The sequence below is a fragment of the Dysidea avara genome, chromosome 8 (assembly GCF_963678975.1).
Source record: "Dysidea avara chromosome 8, odDysAvar1.4, whole genome shotgun sequence".
NCBI lineage: Eukaryota > Metazoa > Porifera > Demospongiae > Dictyoceratida > Dysideidae > Dysidea > Dysidea avara.
The window spans coordinates 34,367,866-34,384,812 of NC_089279.1; the positions used below are offsets into that span (position 1 = coordinate 34,367,866).

Consider the following 16,947-nt stretch of genomic DNA (forward strand, 5'->3'; position numbering starts at 1 on the left):
TACAAGCAAATCACCCTGTAGAGAGTTCAGTTACAAACAAACCAACCTGTAGAGCGATCAGCTAGAAACAAATTACCCTGAAGAGAGGTCAGCTACAAAAAATCACCTTGTAGAGAAATCAACTACAAACAAAACACTTTGCAGAGAGTTCAGCTACAAACAAATCAACCTTTAGAGATATCAGCTAGAAACAAATCACCCTGAAGAGAGGTCAGCCACAAAAAATCACCTTGTAGAGAAATCAACTACAAACAAAACACTTTGCAGAGAGTTCAGCTACAAACAAATCAACCTTTAGAGCGATCAGCAACAAACAAATCAACCTGTAGAGAGATAAGCTAGAAACAAATCACCCTGTAGAGAGTTCAGCTAAAACAAATCAATCTGCAGAGAGATTAGCTACGTACAAATCACCTTATAGATAGTTCAGCTACAAACAAATTACCTTGTAGAGAGATCGCTACAAACAAATCACCCTGCAGAGAGAACAGCTACACACATATCAACTTGTATAGAGATCAGCTACAAACAAATCAACCTGTAGAGAGATCAGCTACAAAAGTAAGGAGTTCAGCTACAAGCAAATTACCCTGTAGAGAGTTCATCTACAAACAAATCAACCTGTAGAGCAATCAGCTAGAAACAAATCACCCTGAAGAGAGGTCAGCTACAAAAAATCACCCTGTAGAGAGATCGGCTAAAAACAAATCACCCTGAAGAGAGGTCAGCTACAAAAAAATCACCCTGTAGAGAGATCAGCTACAAACAAATTACCCTGTAGAGAGATCGGCTACAAACAAATCAACCTGCAGAGAGATCAGCTACACACAAATCAACTTGTAGAGAGTTCAGCTACAAACAAATCAACCTGCAGAGAGATCAACTACAAACAAATCACCTTATAGAGATTTCAGCTACAAACAAATTACCCTATAGAGAGATCGGCTACAAACAAATCAACCTGCAGAGAGATCAGCTACACACAAATCAACTTGTAGAGAGATCAGCTACAAACAAATCACCCTGTAGAGAGATCAGCTAGAAACTAGACACAATGTAAGGAGTTCAGCTACAAATAAATCACCCTGTAGAGAGTTCAGCTAAAACAAATCAACCTGCAGAGAGATCAGCTACAAACAAATCACCTTTTAGACAGTTCAGCTACAAACAAATTACCTTGTAGAGAGATCGGCTACAAACAAATCAACCTGCAGAGAGATCAGCTACACACAATTCAACTTGTAGAGAGATCAGCTACAAACAAATCATCCTGTAGAGAGATCAGCTAGAAACTAGACACAATGTAAGGAGTTCAGCTACAAGCAAATCACCGTGTAGAGAGTTCAGCTACAAACAAACCAACCTGTAGAGCGATCAGCTAGAAACAAATCACCCTGAAGAGAGGTTAGCTACAAAAAATCACCCTGTAGAGATATCAGCTAGAAACAAATCACCCTGAAGAGAGGTCAGCTACAAAAAATCACCTTGTAGAGAGATCAACTACAAACAAAACATTGTGCAGAGAGTTCAGCTACAAACAAATCAACCTTTAGAGCGATCAGCAACAAACAAATCAACCTGTAGAGAGATCATCTAGAAACAAATCAACCTGCAGAGTGATCAGCTACAAACAAATCAGCTTGTAGAGAGATCAGTTACACACAAATCAACCTGTACAGAGATAAGCTAAAAACAAATCAGAGTTCAGCTAAAACAAATCAATCTGCAGAGAGATTAGCCACATACAAATCACCTTATAGATAGTTCAGCTACAATCAAATTACCTTGTAGAGAGATCGGTTACAAACAAATCACCCTGCAGAGAGATCAGCTACACACAAATCAACTTGTATAGAGATCAGCTACAAACAAATCACCCTGTAGAGAGATCAGCTAGAAACTACACACAATGTAAGGAGTTCAGCTACAAACAAATCACTCTGTAGAGAGATCAGCTACAAACTAGACACAAAGTAAGGAGTTCAGCTACAAGCAAGTTACCCTGTAGAGAGTTCATCTACAAGCAAATCAACCTGCAGAGCAATCAGCTAGAAACATATCACCCTGAAGAGAGGTCAGCTACAAAAAATCACCATGTATAGAGATCAGCTAGAAACAAATCACCCTGTAGAGAGATCAGCTAGAAACTAGACACAATGTAAGGAGTTCAGCTACAAACAAATCACTCTGTAGAGAGATCAGCTACAAACTAGACACAAAGTAAGGAGTTCAGCTACAAGCAAGTTACCCTGTAGAGAGTTCATCTACAAGCAAATCAACCTGCAGAGCAATCAGCTAGAAACAAATCACCCTGAAGAGAGGTCAGCTACAAAAAATCACCCTGTAGAGAGATCAGCTAGAAACAAATCACCCTGTAGAGAGATCAGCTAGAAACTAGACACAATGTAAGGAGTTCAGCTACAAGCAAATCACCCTTTAGTGAGTTCAGCTGCAAACAAATCAACCTGCAGTGAGATCACCCAAAAAAACGCACTTGTACAGAGTTCAGTTACAAACAAATTACCCTGTAGAGAGATCAGGTAGAAGAATTCAACTTGTAGAGAGTTCAGCAACAAAGAAACCACCATGTAGAGAGTTCAGCTGCAAACAGATCACCCAGTAGAAAGATCAGCTAGAAGAAGTTACCTTGTAGAGAGTTCAGTTACAAAGAAACCATCATATAGAGAGTTCAGCTACAAAGAAATTACCCCGTAGAGAGTTCAGCTATATAAGAAGTCACCTTGTAAAGAGTTCAGCTACAAAGAAACCATCATGTACAGAGTTCAGCTACAAAGAAACCACCTGTACAGAATTCAACTACAAACAAATCACCCTGTATAGAGATCAGCTAGAAGAAGTTACCTTGTAGATAGTTCAGCTACAACAATTCACCCTGTAGAAAGATCAGCTAGAAGAAGTCACCTTGTAGAGTGTTCAGTTACAAAGAAACCATCATGTAGAGAGTTCAGCTGCAAACAAATCACTCTGTAGAGAGTTCAGCTACAAAGAAACCGCCATGTAGAGAGTTCAGCCTCATACAAACCACCTTGTAGAGAATTCAACTACAACAAATCATCCTGTAGAGAAGAAGTTACCTTGTAGAGAGTTCAGCTACAAAGAAACCATCATGTAGGGAGTTCAGCTATAAAGAAACCACCATGTAGAGAGTTTAGCTGCAAACAAATCACCTGTAGAGAGTTCAGCTAGAAACAAATCACCCCGTAGAGAGATCAGCTGGACGAAGTCACCTTGTAGAGAGTTCAGCTACAAAGAAACCATCATGTAGACAGTTCAGCTGCAAACAAATCACCCTGCAGAGAGTTCAGCTACAAAAAATCACCCTGTAGAGAGTTCAGCTAGACGAAGTCACCTTATAGAGAGTTCAGCTACAAAGAAACCATCATGTAGAGAGTTCGGCTACAAAGACACCACCATGTAGAGAGTTTAGCTGCAAACAAATCACCTGTAGAGAGTTCAGCTAGAAACAAAATACCCTGTAGAGAGACCAGCTAGAAGAGGTTACCTTGTAGAGAGGTCAGCTACAAAGAAACCATCCTGTATATAGTTCAGCTACATTTCAAGTCACCCAGTAGAGAGATCAGCTGCAAAAAAATATCCTGTGGGCATGTAATAAATATATGTATATAATTTGTATAATTACTAATAAAATCAAAAATAATTGAAGTGCTAAAATTCTTCTTTAAGTTCTTTTCTTCTTCCTGTAGTAAAGAAAAAAACACATGGGTTAAAGAAGCCCCAAAGCCAGCCATAGGCCGGCTTTGCAGTATACAAATACAAAAAGAAGTGATATCTAATCAAAAACAGCCAAGCTGTAAAAAAAGGTGCGGCCCCCAAAAAGGCCATGGTGAAAAAAGATGTGAAATCCAAGGTGGCGGCCAAGAAATGGCTGTGATGGTAGGTTAATGGTTACATTTTAATAACGACAATTCAGGTGAATTTTGTGCCGCTTGATCTTGGCACCAAATTCACCTGAATTGTTGTTATTAAAATGTAACCATTAACCTACCATCACAGCCATTTCTTGGCCGCCACCTTGGATTTCACATCTTTTTTCACCATGGCCTTTTTGGGGGCCGCACCTTTTTTTACAGCTTGGCTGTTTTTGATTAGATTTTAATTACGAAAGATTTTGTGAAGATTTCTCGTAAATTTGAATTACGGTTAATTTGACGTACGGTTGCTGTTCTGCTGTTGCTCCACTTCTAACTCTGCGTGTGTGTACTCCGTCGTCTGGTGTGTGGACAAAACAAGGGGACACTATAATACTCCACTACAGTGAGGTACGTAATTTAAACTAGGAGTCGGGCGTTTATCAAAGCAAACAAGCAGCTCTTGAATCATTTTGAAAACGAAATTCTATTGGACATGGTTTGGTTAGAAACGGTATACCAAAGAACCTCCCAGCAAGTTTTCGTACTTGTGATTGGCTGGTATGTGTGTTGCTCGCAGCGCTGGTATTTCCCGCTAACTGATGTGTTTGTGTACTTTAGTTGGACACGTACCACATGCGATATTGCACGATGTTTAGTAATGAGTCCCTTCCTTCTTGAAAGGAAATTGTGTTGCCATGTTTAGGACCCTCTTGTGAGTGTTCAATTGTTCAGTGGAATCCCTTCATATGGTGGGTGTGTTGCTTCATATAACTAAGAGGGTATAAACCTCCATGCATGTTGTGTGTGGGCCCTTGTACTGTATACGTAATATGTGGTACAGTGTATTATCATATTCAACAAATCCATTGGCCTCAGCTGTACTCAATTTTAGTTTCTCAGCCTTGGACACGGCTTAAATTTGCGGGTGACCTGACATCTTTTCCTTGATGTCTTGTAATAAAAGAAAACTCGACACCATCCCATATGTGAATGTGTACTACATAACTGTTATTTGATCATTATTACGTCCGCCTAGTGTTTACTGTGTTGGGTTTTGATGTGCCATTTTTGTGAGCAAAGACATTTTTGTGAGCAAATACATTCATGACCAGATGATGCCCCCCACATGCATAGCTTACCAGGTTATGTACCGCCTCCATGGTAGGCTCTAGCTATTGTACTTGTCACATTGTAAAGAACATTCCACAAACTCACTGAAGCTTTGCCATAATGTTAGATGATTATATGGTGTTGATTAAGTGCTATCAGTGTTTGGCTACAAGCACAAATATGGATTGTGTACTTGTAGTTGTGGGTACTGCATGCAACACCTAAGAAAGTGGCCACCTTTGTGGACAGCTTTGTGGACACCAATACATGGTCCCAATAGTAAGCTGTAGAGTATATAGGCATGTGTATTCTGTATGTATTGAAATCTCTTTCCGGAGTGGGCTACATAGGTGTCCAGAATTTCACCAGTACAGCTTATCCACTACAATAAGCTCCTTTATTCTAGAGATCTTGAAGTGTCCTGATTTCAGGGGTCTAAATGTGTGTACCCTAATACAAATGAGACCATGGACAACTGTCCTGATATCAAGTACATTCCAGGGTGTCCTGTTAGAGTGGTTCTTTTGTACTATCACTACAGAGTATAGCCCAGACATCATCAAGATGTTGAAGCAGATTTTAGAAGATATGTATATCGATCCGGAGCTACTAGAGATGCTCACGGATGATGACAAGGAAATGTTGTTCCGTAAGATGAGAGAGGAGCAGGTGAGAAGATGGAAACTATGTGAGAACAAGCTGGAGATACAAGAAAGAAGATGTCCACCAAAGAAAACAGCAAGGAAGGTATCATAATGACATATCAGTGATTCTGTGTGCTTAGTAATCTCCACAAACTTTATACTGAAGCATACTTGTGACCCGGGACAAATTTGTTGCCTTATTAATGAGCACCTTTTCTGTGTTTGGGATTTGGTTACTATAATGAGGTGGTCTTATTAATGAGGCCATGAAGTACACTTTAATTGTGTTTGGTACCCACTTAACAAGGCCACTATAATGAGGTGGTGTCTAATCACTGGAGTGAAACACTGAACTGGACTATTGGACAGATTTTTTTTCCTCTAAAAGCACTTTTGGTAGTAAAACATGTATGGCTTCCTCTTTAAAACTCAGTCTATATACAAATGTCAGGACTGATTTTGCTACATGATAGAGTTACGTGTACTAAAATATGTGAACACACGTATGAAAACCAGGTGTGTGGGTATGTGGGTACAAACTATATCTCATTACTGGATGGAATATCTGGCTTGTATTACAAACCATTTAACCGTTTAATAAGAGTGGAAATTTTCATGGTCATGACAAGAGTTGTGCAAGTTTGAAAAATTAAAACATACTTGCGTGCCCTGTTTTTGTAGTCCCAGTTATAAATCCACATGGACTCCTGTGACTAATTATCATCCTGTTTATTGCAGAAATTGTACCACAATAGTCACATGTAGTGCATGGACGTGTTCCTAATGCAGTTACAATAATGTAAATTGCTAACACAAAGGAGCTAAGATGTTTGCAATCTTCGTATTTAAAGAGGCTTGATGTTTTTACATCCATACATAAAGCAAGGCTTTGACACTACACTGGGGATTTTCATATTATAGAGCATGTGTGTATTTCATACTGCTTCTCTGTATTTTCAGAAAATGGTTTCAAAATTATCACTCATTGCTGGAATGTTGTCACAAATCATCCAAGTATATAGTAACCTCACTCTTAAAAGTGTCTAAAACCGAAAAAATCTCAATCCAGTAGTCCTGGCCTCTGTTTGAGCTATGCTGAAAGTGGTTTCTTGAATTAAGATGGTTCATCTCAAAAGTTTTCTGTGCCATTTTGGGCTCTTAATGTTTGTGCCATGTTTGTGTATTACATTGCTGGCCTATGTTTCAAGTAACTTTTTACAATGGTCACTAACCAAGACTGCATGACATCCAGCATTTATATACCAAACAAGTATTCATGTAGTAATGGTTGAATCAACTGTGTTTTTCTCAGCAGATTTCAAATTTTAAAGGAAAGCCATAAAAGGACATTTATAAAATGTTTTTTGGCCTCATTGTTTATGACACTGCACAGAATAATAATCTATACTAACTTCTATACTACCAGTAACTACACAGGGCCGGGAATCTGGCCAGTAATACGGTGTGTACTGTTTGGGGACCTTTATAGAATGCTCGTATAAATGCAAGCACTTTGGTATGCATACGCATGGTATGCATGCAAACCTAAGGGTGTCCTTTTATGAAGAGTTATCAGACACTTAATAACTCAACTGCTCGTATTGCATGTAGCCTGTGTAGTGTGTACTTACAAGTACACATTGTAACACCTTTATGGACCTTAACACTCTATTGGGTGGCATCAACTTATATTTCATTCATTCACTGTTGTTTTATGGTCACCTGATAGTGTGGAACACATGGTATTAACAGATTTGTGTCTGTTCTGTGTACTCTTGTCACAATGATGGAACCAGTTATGAACTCTTGACTGTGGCGTTTTACATTTGGCACGCATACTCTCTGACTTACATTGTTTGTGTAGATTTGTGACTGCCAGATCGGCCCATTAGAGCAAGTTGATTTTTATCTACTAACACAAAGTTATTAGAATACACTATCATAATCAGCCAGGGCTATGTGGTCTGCTTCTGCTTTTTCCAAACTCAGTGGTGAGCTGTACAAGAGTTCTGGGGCTCTGGCCAAACGTGGAGATGGCTATATGTGGCTGTACAGCTCTATGGTGTTGGATTAAATGACCCATGCTGTAATTTTCTTTCATTTTAACTAGTTTGAGCCTTGAATGACCCATAACTTGGTGTAATTCATTCCTACACACTCCTCGTTTATTTTGTTTCAACCTTTTACCCTCCTGGGTGTAACAAATCACTGTACTAGTTACACATTCTAAGATTGGATTTATTGTCAGGAAACCTTCAGGCCACTACTAAATGATGAATATAGAAGAGCAATACACTAAGTACAAACCAACTTTTGTGTATTTCACTATGCTGTATACCACTTATAAGTCTTCCTTACCATTATACTGCAGGGAATGTGATAGCAATAGTTAACCAATGATTAAGTAATTGGAGATAGCGGTAAGCTTGTACAGTGCAATTCTAATAAATTCGGTCACATACAGGCCAGCTACCATCACATGTAAGAACTATCATGAAGGAACTTAGCTAAGATAGATTGTCCTAGGCTTGTGTCTCAGATGGTCTGCATCATCAATGATGTTATTGGGAAGTTGGGATAATCATTGTTATTGCATTCCATGCAGGACAATAGTAAGAAGTGTATAAGTGCTGTAGAGCATAAAGTAGTGAAATCCTTAGAAGTGAGCTTTGGCTTATTCCACTGCTCAGCTTAAGCTAAAGGATAACAAAAAAAATGACAGTCTACGCGCATTCACCTGAGCCTCGTTTCTTGTTAATAACTCTTGTTACATGGGGCAGCTGGCCAAACATTTAGTAGTGCTGTGAAGCCCTTTAAATGCTGCAACTGGTAATAAAAAGTGCTTTGATGTGGGCATGAACAAGTGAGTTATGAGGCTTTAAAATATCCCGTACATTTATTGGTACAACATGAAAACATGCTTGTTCCAGTACAAAACCATTGGGAGTGAACACATGTTCACCTCTTTGATATTACTACAATTATTTGGCGGGGCTCAGGTGAGGTGAATGCACACTGACTATAGTAGGTCCTCCAGTAGTCCAGTGCAGTGATTATAGTATGTACAAGTTGAGCTGGATCCTGAAAAACAGGTAAAAATTAAAGGTGACAGTAGAACTAATTTCACAACGCTTGATGCCTTTTATGACTTTGACTTTAAACTTGTAAAAAACGAAATGTGAAAATTCTGAGCTCGATCCCATAATGAATCAGAGCCATAACCACTGTATCACTGCTGCCAGCTGCCGGAATCCTGAATTTTAGACGTACTTAAATGCAAGATAATATAATATATCGTATATTAAAGAATATGGCTGAACCCAAACCCTACCCGTAATTGGATTTATACTAAACCCTAACCATAACTTTGGACTACTGATAGCGAGAAATCATTCTTTAGATAGTAGAGGGCGCTTTAGCACCCTCTACTATCTTGGAACCTCGTGAAACCAATTGTGGTATAATATATCATGATCAATACATACGCTTGAAATGTAACATGCACCACATTTCAAGTCAATGTGATGACATGTACAGTGCATGTTTACATAGGAGACTTTTTCTAATAAGGATTCTTTGGTCCTAGGATGGAGGATTAATTACGTACCTTACAATGTTATCATGACATTACAATGTTTATATAATGTATTCACCCTACATATTTAGGTGAACTTTATGTTGGGTGCTGATAAGGAGCCCTGGGTGTGGGTGATGGGGGAAGGCCCTGGAGACTTACCCTATGAGGAGTTGGTGAAGAAACGTGAACAGGAACAGTTGGAGAAGTTACGTCATCAAGAAGAAGAGGACAGGAGGAAGGCCGAAGAATTAGCATTGCTTGAGTCCCAAGGTGCGTGTGTTTATACATGCGTGTAGTGTGTGTGTGTGTGTGTGTGTGTGTGTGTGTGTGTGTGTGTGTGTGTGTGTGTGTGTGTGTGTGTGTGTTGGCACATGCACGTGCGTGTGTCTGTACTGGTACATAGTCTACATACACTGTTCCTGTACCATGTACTGTACATGAGCCTCTTGTTCTGCTGTAGCATTTCTTATTGATGATCCAGCACCAAACTCAAACAACAACAACAGTGAGTCAATAGATCATGATATCCTGCCATCAGAGGATAGAGACACTCTGTCACCATTGCCATCATCACCATCGCCCACCAACAAAAGGTACATCCATCCATCTGTCTGTGTCCATCTGCCCATGTTCATCTACATGTACCAGTTGCCTGTGTACACTTGCATGTACTTGTATACATGCTCATGATCAAGTCAATTAACTGTGCTACAAGAATACACTTTACTAATGCAACTGTATTGGTAAGACCACCAGTACAATCACATACTGAGACCAGCTCAAGTTGACCATAAATTAGGCCCTGTTGTTGATGCTCCTATTAATTAAGTTTCATGGTATACAAACAAGCCTGTGATTATGGGGGTTTAGAAAACCCGGACCGGACCGGACCAGGTCAACTTCTTCAAGTAAGCCAATTCACACAATAGCTATAACATCAATAGGTAGCTATAACATACACTCTTCACCTTGTAGCCACTCTGCCAAGAAAATAATTGGCTAGCCGCTACGATGGCTCAGACTGCAACAGCGATCGCACACGAAACTTCATCCACGATATAACAACCTAACTAAGCTATTAAAATACTTTCTACTACATTTCACTACACAATCGCTACAAAGCTACAAGCTCTTTTTGCTGTACTCAACTGTTACACACACTAGTGACCGCCTGAATTTATTAGAATTGTGATATACAAAGTGAAAAGAACTAAGATAACAGCAAACCTTCGAACTTATGTAAAGGAATGGTCATGGATGACTGGCTAAACTAAGGAAGGTAAGCTAGTGCCCATGCAGGGTAGCTTTATAGATTTCTGGAGTAGTAAGGTTTTGTTCTATTCAAAGCTTACCTTGACATGTAGCAAATACTCCGTTACTCATTCATCACTACCGAAATAAATTCAGAGGTTTGCTGTTATCTTAGTTCCTTTCACTTTGTATATCACGATTCTAATAAATCCGGGCAGTCACTAGTGTGTATAACAGTTGAGTACAAGAGAAAGAGCTTCAGTGTAGCTTTGTAGCGATTGTGTAGTGAAAAGTAGTAGAAAGTATTTTAATAGCTTAGTTAGGTTGTTTTATCGTGAATGAAGTTTCGTGCGCGATCGCTGTTGCAGTCTGAGCCATCATAGCTAGCTAATTATGTTCTTGGCAGAGTGGCTACAAGGTGATGAGTGTATGTTATAGCTAGCTAGCTATTGCGTGAATTGTATGTTACAGCTATTGTGTGAATTGGCTTACTTGAAGAAGTTGACCTGGTCCGGTCCGGTCCGGGTATTCTAAACCCCCTGTGATTATGTCATTCGTATCTGTATAGCTTAGCTGTAACTGTTCCTGTTGTTCCTAAAGGTAGAGATTATTGTATTTACTCGCCTCTTTAAGAGGATGATGTCATTATAGGCTACGGGTCGTCATTATCAAGTGACCTCTTTAAGGCCATGTTTATTGATGTCTTAGTTGGGCCAATTAATAAGTTGAGCTTAATTACTGCTCATCAATTTATATTCAGGTTGAGTATTGAAGAAATCGAAGTGCTGCAGAAGCAACGAGCTGAAGAATTGTTTACTAGTTTTAAAGAGAAAAGATATAAAGCTCGAAAAAGATCTGAGGAAATGGGCCAAACTGTTGAACAGATGTGGGAAGATCAGGAAAAGAAATCCAAATCATTTGAGCTGAAGAAAAAACAATCATTTGTAAAAGCAAGAGAAAGATTAAAGAGCGACAGTCACCTACCTGAACTGTTGTTAGAGAAACTCCCCGACAAACAAAAGACTGTTATTTGTGAGAGAATGAGTAAAAGACGAACGCTATCCTCTAGCATGTCAGCCGGTTCACTACCTCGATATCAGTTTGCTCCTAAGCACCTACCCAGAGTGAAGGACATCACATCTAACTCAAGACCTAGTTCTAGAGCTGTTGTAGTAAAGTGGTTCAGAAGTGTGGAGAAACCCAAAGGGGTGGGGCTTGAGGCTGATGGCACCATCAGTGAATGGATGCATGGTAAGCTGCGGTGGTTACAAAGGAGTGTGTGTGTGTGTGGGGGGGGGGGGGGGGGGGGGGGTTGCTATTTTACCATTAGTTTTCCATTTGTGATTTAATAGCCAATGCAAGCATCTGGCAAACCAATAAATTCACATTTTCACAGCTATATAAAATAATGAAAGGTCATCTTCTGACTCTATTTCTAGTGCCATATTCTTTTCACGGATGCTAATAGATGTATTTATTCTTGTGCTACAGGGATTATCAGCAGAGCTGATGCTGATGAACTACTCTGTGGCAAGCCACTGGGATCATTCCTTATTCGTGTCAGTGTGAGAATCTGGGGATACACTGTGTCAGTGAAATGTGAGTTAACTGAAATGTAACAAATGGGATGCATGTAATCCTTGTGATTGGGATCAAGGAGTTTGTTTGACAATATGTTAACAATCTTGATTGCTTGATTTCAGTGACAATGACCAATGGCTTTATAAATCTTTAAAAAGTTTTGGTCATCCTAGATAGAAGAGCGGCATAGCAAAATCTTGTGCGCTTTGTGAAGAAAGTATGAAACTTTGCACATAGTATCTAACTATCTACCATGAAGTGTATTTTGAGATATGGAGCCATAACAGATTTGACCTCTACAGTTCATTTTATGCTCCAAACTAGTGACCTTTGTCTATATATCATCCATACAACACTCAATTTGTTCAAACTAGGTGCCAAATTGAAGATCTTTATCCAAGAAACAAGTTGATACTTGTTGCAAGTTCATAGCATATTTCATTTCAAAGTTATGGTATTTTTACCAGCAGCAAATTCATATAAATTTAACCGCCCACGCAACTATACCTTTCATCTAGATTCTTTCAATTTTTATATTTTTAAGCTAACCATGAGCACATGATGTTTAACCAACAACTATTTTTGCAACAGAAGTGTTATATACTTACAGATATCAATAATAAAAGAGCTAGTACTGTTTCTCCTTCTCCACATGTTTCATGGTCTTTTTCAGCTGGTTTCAGTTGAAAATCTGTCCTCAATCGGCAAGAATCACCATCAGCTAACTTGAACGCTTCGCTTTTGAAGATGACAACAAGGCGACCAATCTTGAGGGACTTGCTGAAAGCGATGCTGCTTGAACAGTGCCACAGTGGACCATGTAAACTTGTAGATCGACAGAAACACTTTCCACATGACTAGAGTCCACAGAGTTTACAAACCTCAAAAATATCTTCTTCTCTAAAAAATATTATGTGAATTTGTATCCCTGTGTTTAAACCATCGTAATTTGGCGAAGGATCATCAGAATTGGTAAAACTTTGGACACCGTTTTATTCTTTGTGATGTCAGCATTCCGAAAATCTTAATTGTAAGTCCATGTGACCTTCTGTATACGAGTTATTGATCAATCAATATCAATAGCCACTATAGTGGCTTATGCGGATATGGTACATGCATTTTGTAAAGCTTTAAGGGTTAAAGGCTATACATACTGCTATCCGTCATGTTTGCTGAAAAACCTTTTCCATGCTTAAGGCCTTATACATATCTAACATATCATATTGATAGTTAATTTTGTGAATTGATTATAGGGAGATTATGATCCTGAACTACCTACATCTTGTATCCTCTTAAATATTTGTCTTTAGAGAGACACACCCAAGATGTGGGGGAGTCTGAGGGCACCAACTAAACGTTTTGTGTTTCACAATTCTGTAGGTTCTATATAGCAAAATGTGTATGTTTGCAAATATAGCTATAAGCCTAACAACTTCAAAAATATATTTTTCAGAGCTTTACAGCAATAAAAATTTAGCGTACAGATTTAGAAACAATACTATCAGCAAGAGTGAATATCTAAATTCAGTATATAAAAATGAGGGCTTCAAGTCTTTCTGGTTATTATAGTAAATTCACACTTATGATGAAAGTGTTGATGGACCAAGTTAACACTCAGCAGTGAAACTCAAAGTAGCTACTTTGACAGATCAAACAAAGCATATTAACACCTCTCCTGAGGGAAGCCTATGGACTTGAAGCCCTCGTTTCTGATAGGCCATACTGAAGTTAGACATTCCTCTTCTTTTATTATTCACTCTTGCTATCAGTCAGACCATCATCTAGGAAATGACTTAAGGGGAATCACAATAGGAAGGTACATACCCTATGCCCCACCCCTGGATATCTCCACTTTTGGTTGTACAGTGTATATGTTACTTGCAGTGCTCATGGTTAGCTAAAAATATATATATAAATTGGATGGCAAACAAAGAATGTAGTGGAAGGGTGTAATTGTGTGGGCGGTTTGATTTATATGAATTTGATATATAGACAAAGGTCACTATTTTTGAGTATAAAATGAACTGTAGAAGACAGCAAAGGTCAAATCTGTGATGGCTCGATCCACATATCAAAATACACTTCATGGTAGGTACTGTATGCAAAGTTTCACACTTTCCTCATTTTTGCTAGCTATGCTGCTCTACTAAGATTACTTGATGCTGCACCTTGATTAAAATTTTTATCCTGGAAGCAGCACTCAGTACTCTTCCTAGTATTTATTATGTAATGTTGTCCACTCTTCTGATAGGTCGTCTTGGCATACAGCACTTCATGATAGACACCAGCAAAGGTCATTACCAATTCTCCGGCGAGAACATGAATAAATTCTTATCACTGAAGAAGTTACTGGACCATCACCTCACAACTCCAATAACTCAACAAGGTGGTGAGCTATTGGTACTACCTTGTGGTCAGGCTAGTACAGGATCACCTGACTATCAGGAACTGTTTGAGGCTGGTAATGATGATAGCGAAGACGAGGATAGTATGGGAACTCGTTTATAGCTAACCATGTATTATAATTATTGCACGTAATTGTATTATAATTCCTCAATGTATTTATAAATCCGTTCTGTTTAATGCGCGCCTTCTTAGCAGCAACGCCCACTCTAATTGTCTATTGTGTAATATGTGCAAGATGAATAACTTGTGGAGTGTTATGCTAATAGTCACCATCTGGATAAAGGCGGGGATCACAGGTGCTGTTGAAATAAGCGCCGAGAGAGTTCAACTACTCGAACAGCAAGTCAACGACTTGACAAGGAGGCTACAATTACTTGAAACGAAATGGTATGCTATTGTAAAAGATAAGAATGGAAGAAATAACATTAAGGCACCAGCTAGCTATTGATGGTTCATCCGTATATCTATAAAATACGGAGCAATAATAATGTGTACTCCTTCTATACAGCAACACTGCTCCAGTGATAGGATCTTCTGAACAATCAGGAGGTGTGACGATACTGAATGCCAACCGTAAGCAGCATGTACACATGTGTGACCCTGTGCTGGTAAACTAGCTACACGGTATAGCTATTAAAATGTTGCATCTCTGCATGTTGACAAAAAAGGGTTTTAATGAAAAAGCAGAAAAATCACCAGTGTCCATGTGAGAGATTTTACCAAGAGTTATTAAGTAAAGGTGTTTCCCCATATATTCATCACCTAGTTATCAACAGTTAATTTTCTGTTGCAGTAAACAGTATCAATTTGAATTTTACAGTGTGTTTGTACAGGCTACATTGGTAGTTTGACATTCTCTCAAAATTTGAACTCTTGATTTTATTAGAGGTTTAAGCAGCAAGAGTTCATAATATTGCTCTAGCTACTATTTGATTTAAGAAAGTAGAAAAAGTCATGTCATGTAGTTTGTTGATAATCAATTAGTGGAAACCTGTGTATTAAAGGACACCTTGGGGGACAGACCAAACCAAGTGTCCTGATTTTCCAGGTCAGTTTACATCCTAAGCGATACTTTTTAACTAGTGTCCTCATTTTCAAGTCTCCTGATTAATAGGTTCGGCTAAAACAATCCATGAGAAGTTACAAAGGTTTTCAGATTGGTTGTCCGCAAGTATGTTGTTTATGTGTAATGAATAGCCAATGGCGTTTAAGCAGTGAATTTGAATTCTAATTTCATTGGCTATTCACTGCATAACATATGCTATGCAGTCATGGCCGATTAACCTGAAAGCTGTAAGTAATGGTTGAATGGATGGGAAATCCTGTATCCCAGGCAAACTGTTAAGGTAGTCAGCTTTTCAAAAATACCAGGGTTACCTGTCACCACCAGGGAGTAACAGTTTAAAGCCTTTTGCAGGTCCCTACTGGGATAGTGAATGATAGATAAAAGTGGTTGTATTTTCCTTTGTAACTTTGTTGTGATATACCAATACGTGTACTTACTTTAAAACAACATGATTCATAGCAAGTTAATTCCACAGAAATACCAAGAGCAAATTGTAAGAGAATTTTGGAAGAGGATGCCAGTTCACGTAGTGGTCTATACCGTATAGCACTGACTGACCAAAGAGAATTCACTGTCTACTGTGACATGGAAACAGATGGTGGAGGTTGGATTGTTATTCAACGGCGAGTTGACAACACCACTGACTTCTACAGGAATTGTGCAGAGTACAAAAACGGGTTTGGCAGCCTTGAGACCAACTTTTGGCTTGGCTTGGAAAGGATTCATCTTCTAACACATGAAGGACCTCATGAACTGTTGGTCACCATGTCTGATCACTCTGACAAAGAAGCTGTTTCTAAATACAAACACTTTAGTGTAGCTAATGAAGCTTCTGGCTATCAGTTACATATTCGGGATTACGTATTTGATACAAGTGATGGTGGAGATGCATTGACTCTGCATCATAGATCCAAGTTCTCTGCTTATGACTGTGACCAAGATTCCAGTGATGAAAACTGTGCTGTTGAACATCGCGGTGGCTGGTGGTATAGGAGCTGCTTTGAGTCAAACCTTAATGGTCGATATTACAATGATGGAATGAGCAACAGTGAAGAAGATGGTATAATCTGGCTTCCTTTCACAGGATACGAATATTCAGCTAGGACAGTTAGCATGGCCATTCGACCTCAATGACATTTGATTTCTGTATATTCTTAAATAATTATACTGAACATGATGATGTCTTTGTTAGTTGATGTGTATGTATTGTCTAATGATCAACTGTTGTGACTGTTGTATTAGAGAAGTTTGTCCACATTGATACTACAATACTAATGTGACTAACATACAGATGGGATTTGTAGTACGTATATAGGGAGTATCCCTTCACATCCACTTATTGTCTTTGCTACTGGCTTTGAGACCACTACACTTTACAAACATCTGGCCTCTCTTTCATTTGCAAAGTTGGAGATAAAT

The 16,947-nt window shown here is 38.9% G+C and overlaps 2 protein-coding genes across 2 annotated transcripts; both read left to right on the forward strand.

Annotated features, from left to right (window-relative positions):
* The first annotated feature begins 4,160 nt into the window (after positions 1–4,160).
* Positions 4,161–14,849, forward strand: LOC136263254 (SH2 domain-containing protein 4B-like). Its single transcript, XM_066057761.1, has 7 exons — positions 4,161–4,301; positions 5,545–5,750; positions 9,314–9,494; positions 9,685–9,817; positions 11,236–11,726; positions 11,967–12,074; positions 14,308–14,849. Exons 2-7 carry the CDS (start codon positions 5,568–5,570, stop codon positions 14,562–14,564), a joined length of 1,353 nt encoding a protein of 450 aa, XP_065913833.1. The 5' UTR covers positions 4,161–4,301; positions 5,545–5,567; the 3' UTR covers positions 14,565–14,849.
* On the forward strand, positions 14,689–16,789 carry LOC136263255 (ficolin-2-like). Its single transcript, XM_066057762.1, has 3 exons — positions 14,689–14,849; positions 14,971–15,035; positions 16,004–16,789. Exons 1-3 carry the CDS (start codon positions 14,689–14,691, stop codon positions 16,660–16,662), a joined length of 885 nt encoding a protein of 294 aa, XP_065913834.1. The 3' UTR covers positions 16,663–16,789.
* Positions 16,790–16,947: the final 158 nt, after the last annotated feature.

Coding starts and splice junctions, on each gene's coding strand:
- LOC136263254 (XM_066057761.1), top strand. CDS start 5,568: ATGTTGAAGCAGATTTTAGAAGATATGTATATCGATCCGGAGCTACTA. Junction 9,495..9,684: donor AGCATTGCTTGAGTCCCAAG/GTGCGTGTGTTT, acceptor GTTCTGCTGTAG/CATTTCTTATTGATGATCCA. Junction 12,075..14,307: donor ATACACTGTGTCAGTGAAAT/GTGAGTTAACTG, acceptor CTCTTCTGATAG/GTCGTCTTGGCATACAGCAC.
- LOC136263255 (XM_066057762.1), top strand. CDS start 14,689: ATGTGCAAGATGAATAACTTGTGGAGTGTTATGCTAATAGTCACCATC. Junction 14,850..14,970: donor CAATTACTTGAAACGAAATG/GTATGCTATTGT, acceptor CCTTCTATACAG/CAACACTGCTCCAGTGATAG. Junction 15,036..16,003: donor GACGATACTGAATGCCAACC/GTAAGCAGCATG, acceptor TTAATTCCACAG/AAATACCAAGAGCAAATTGT.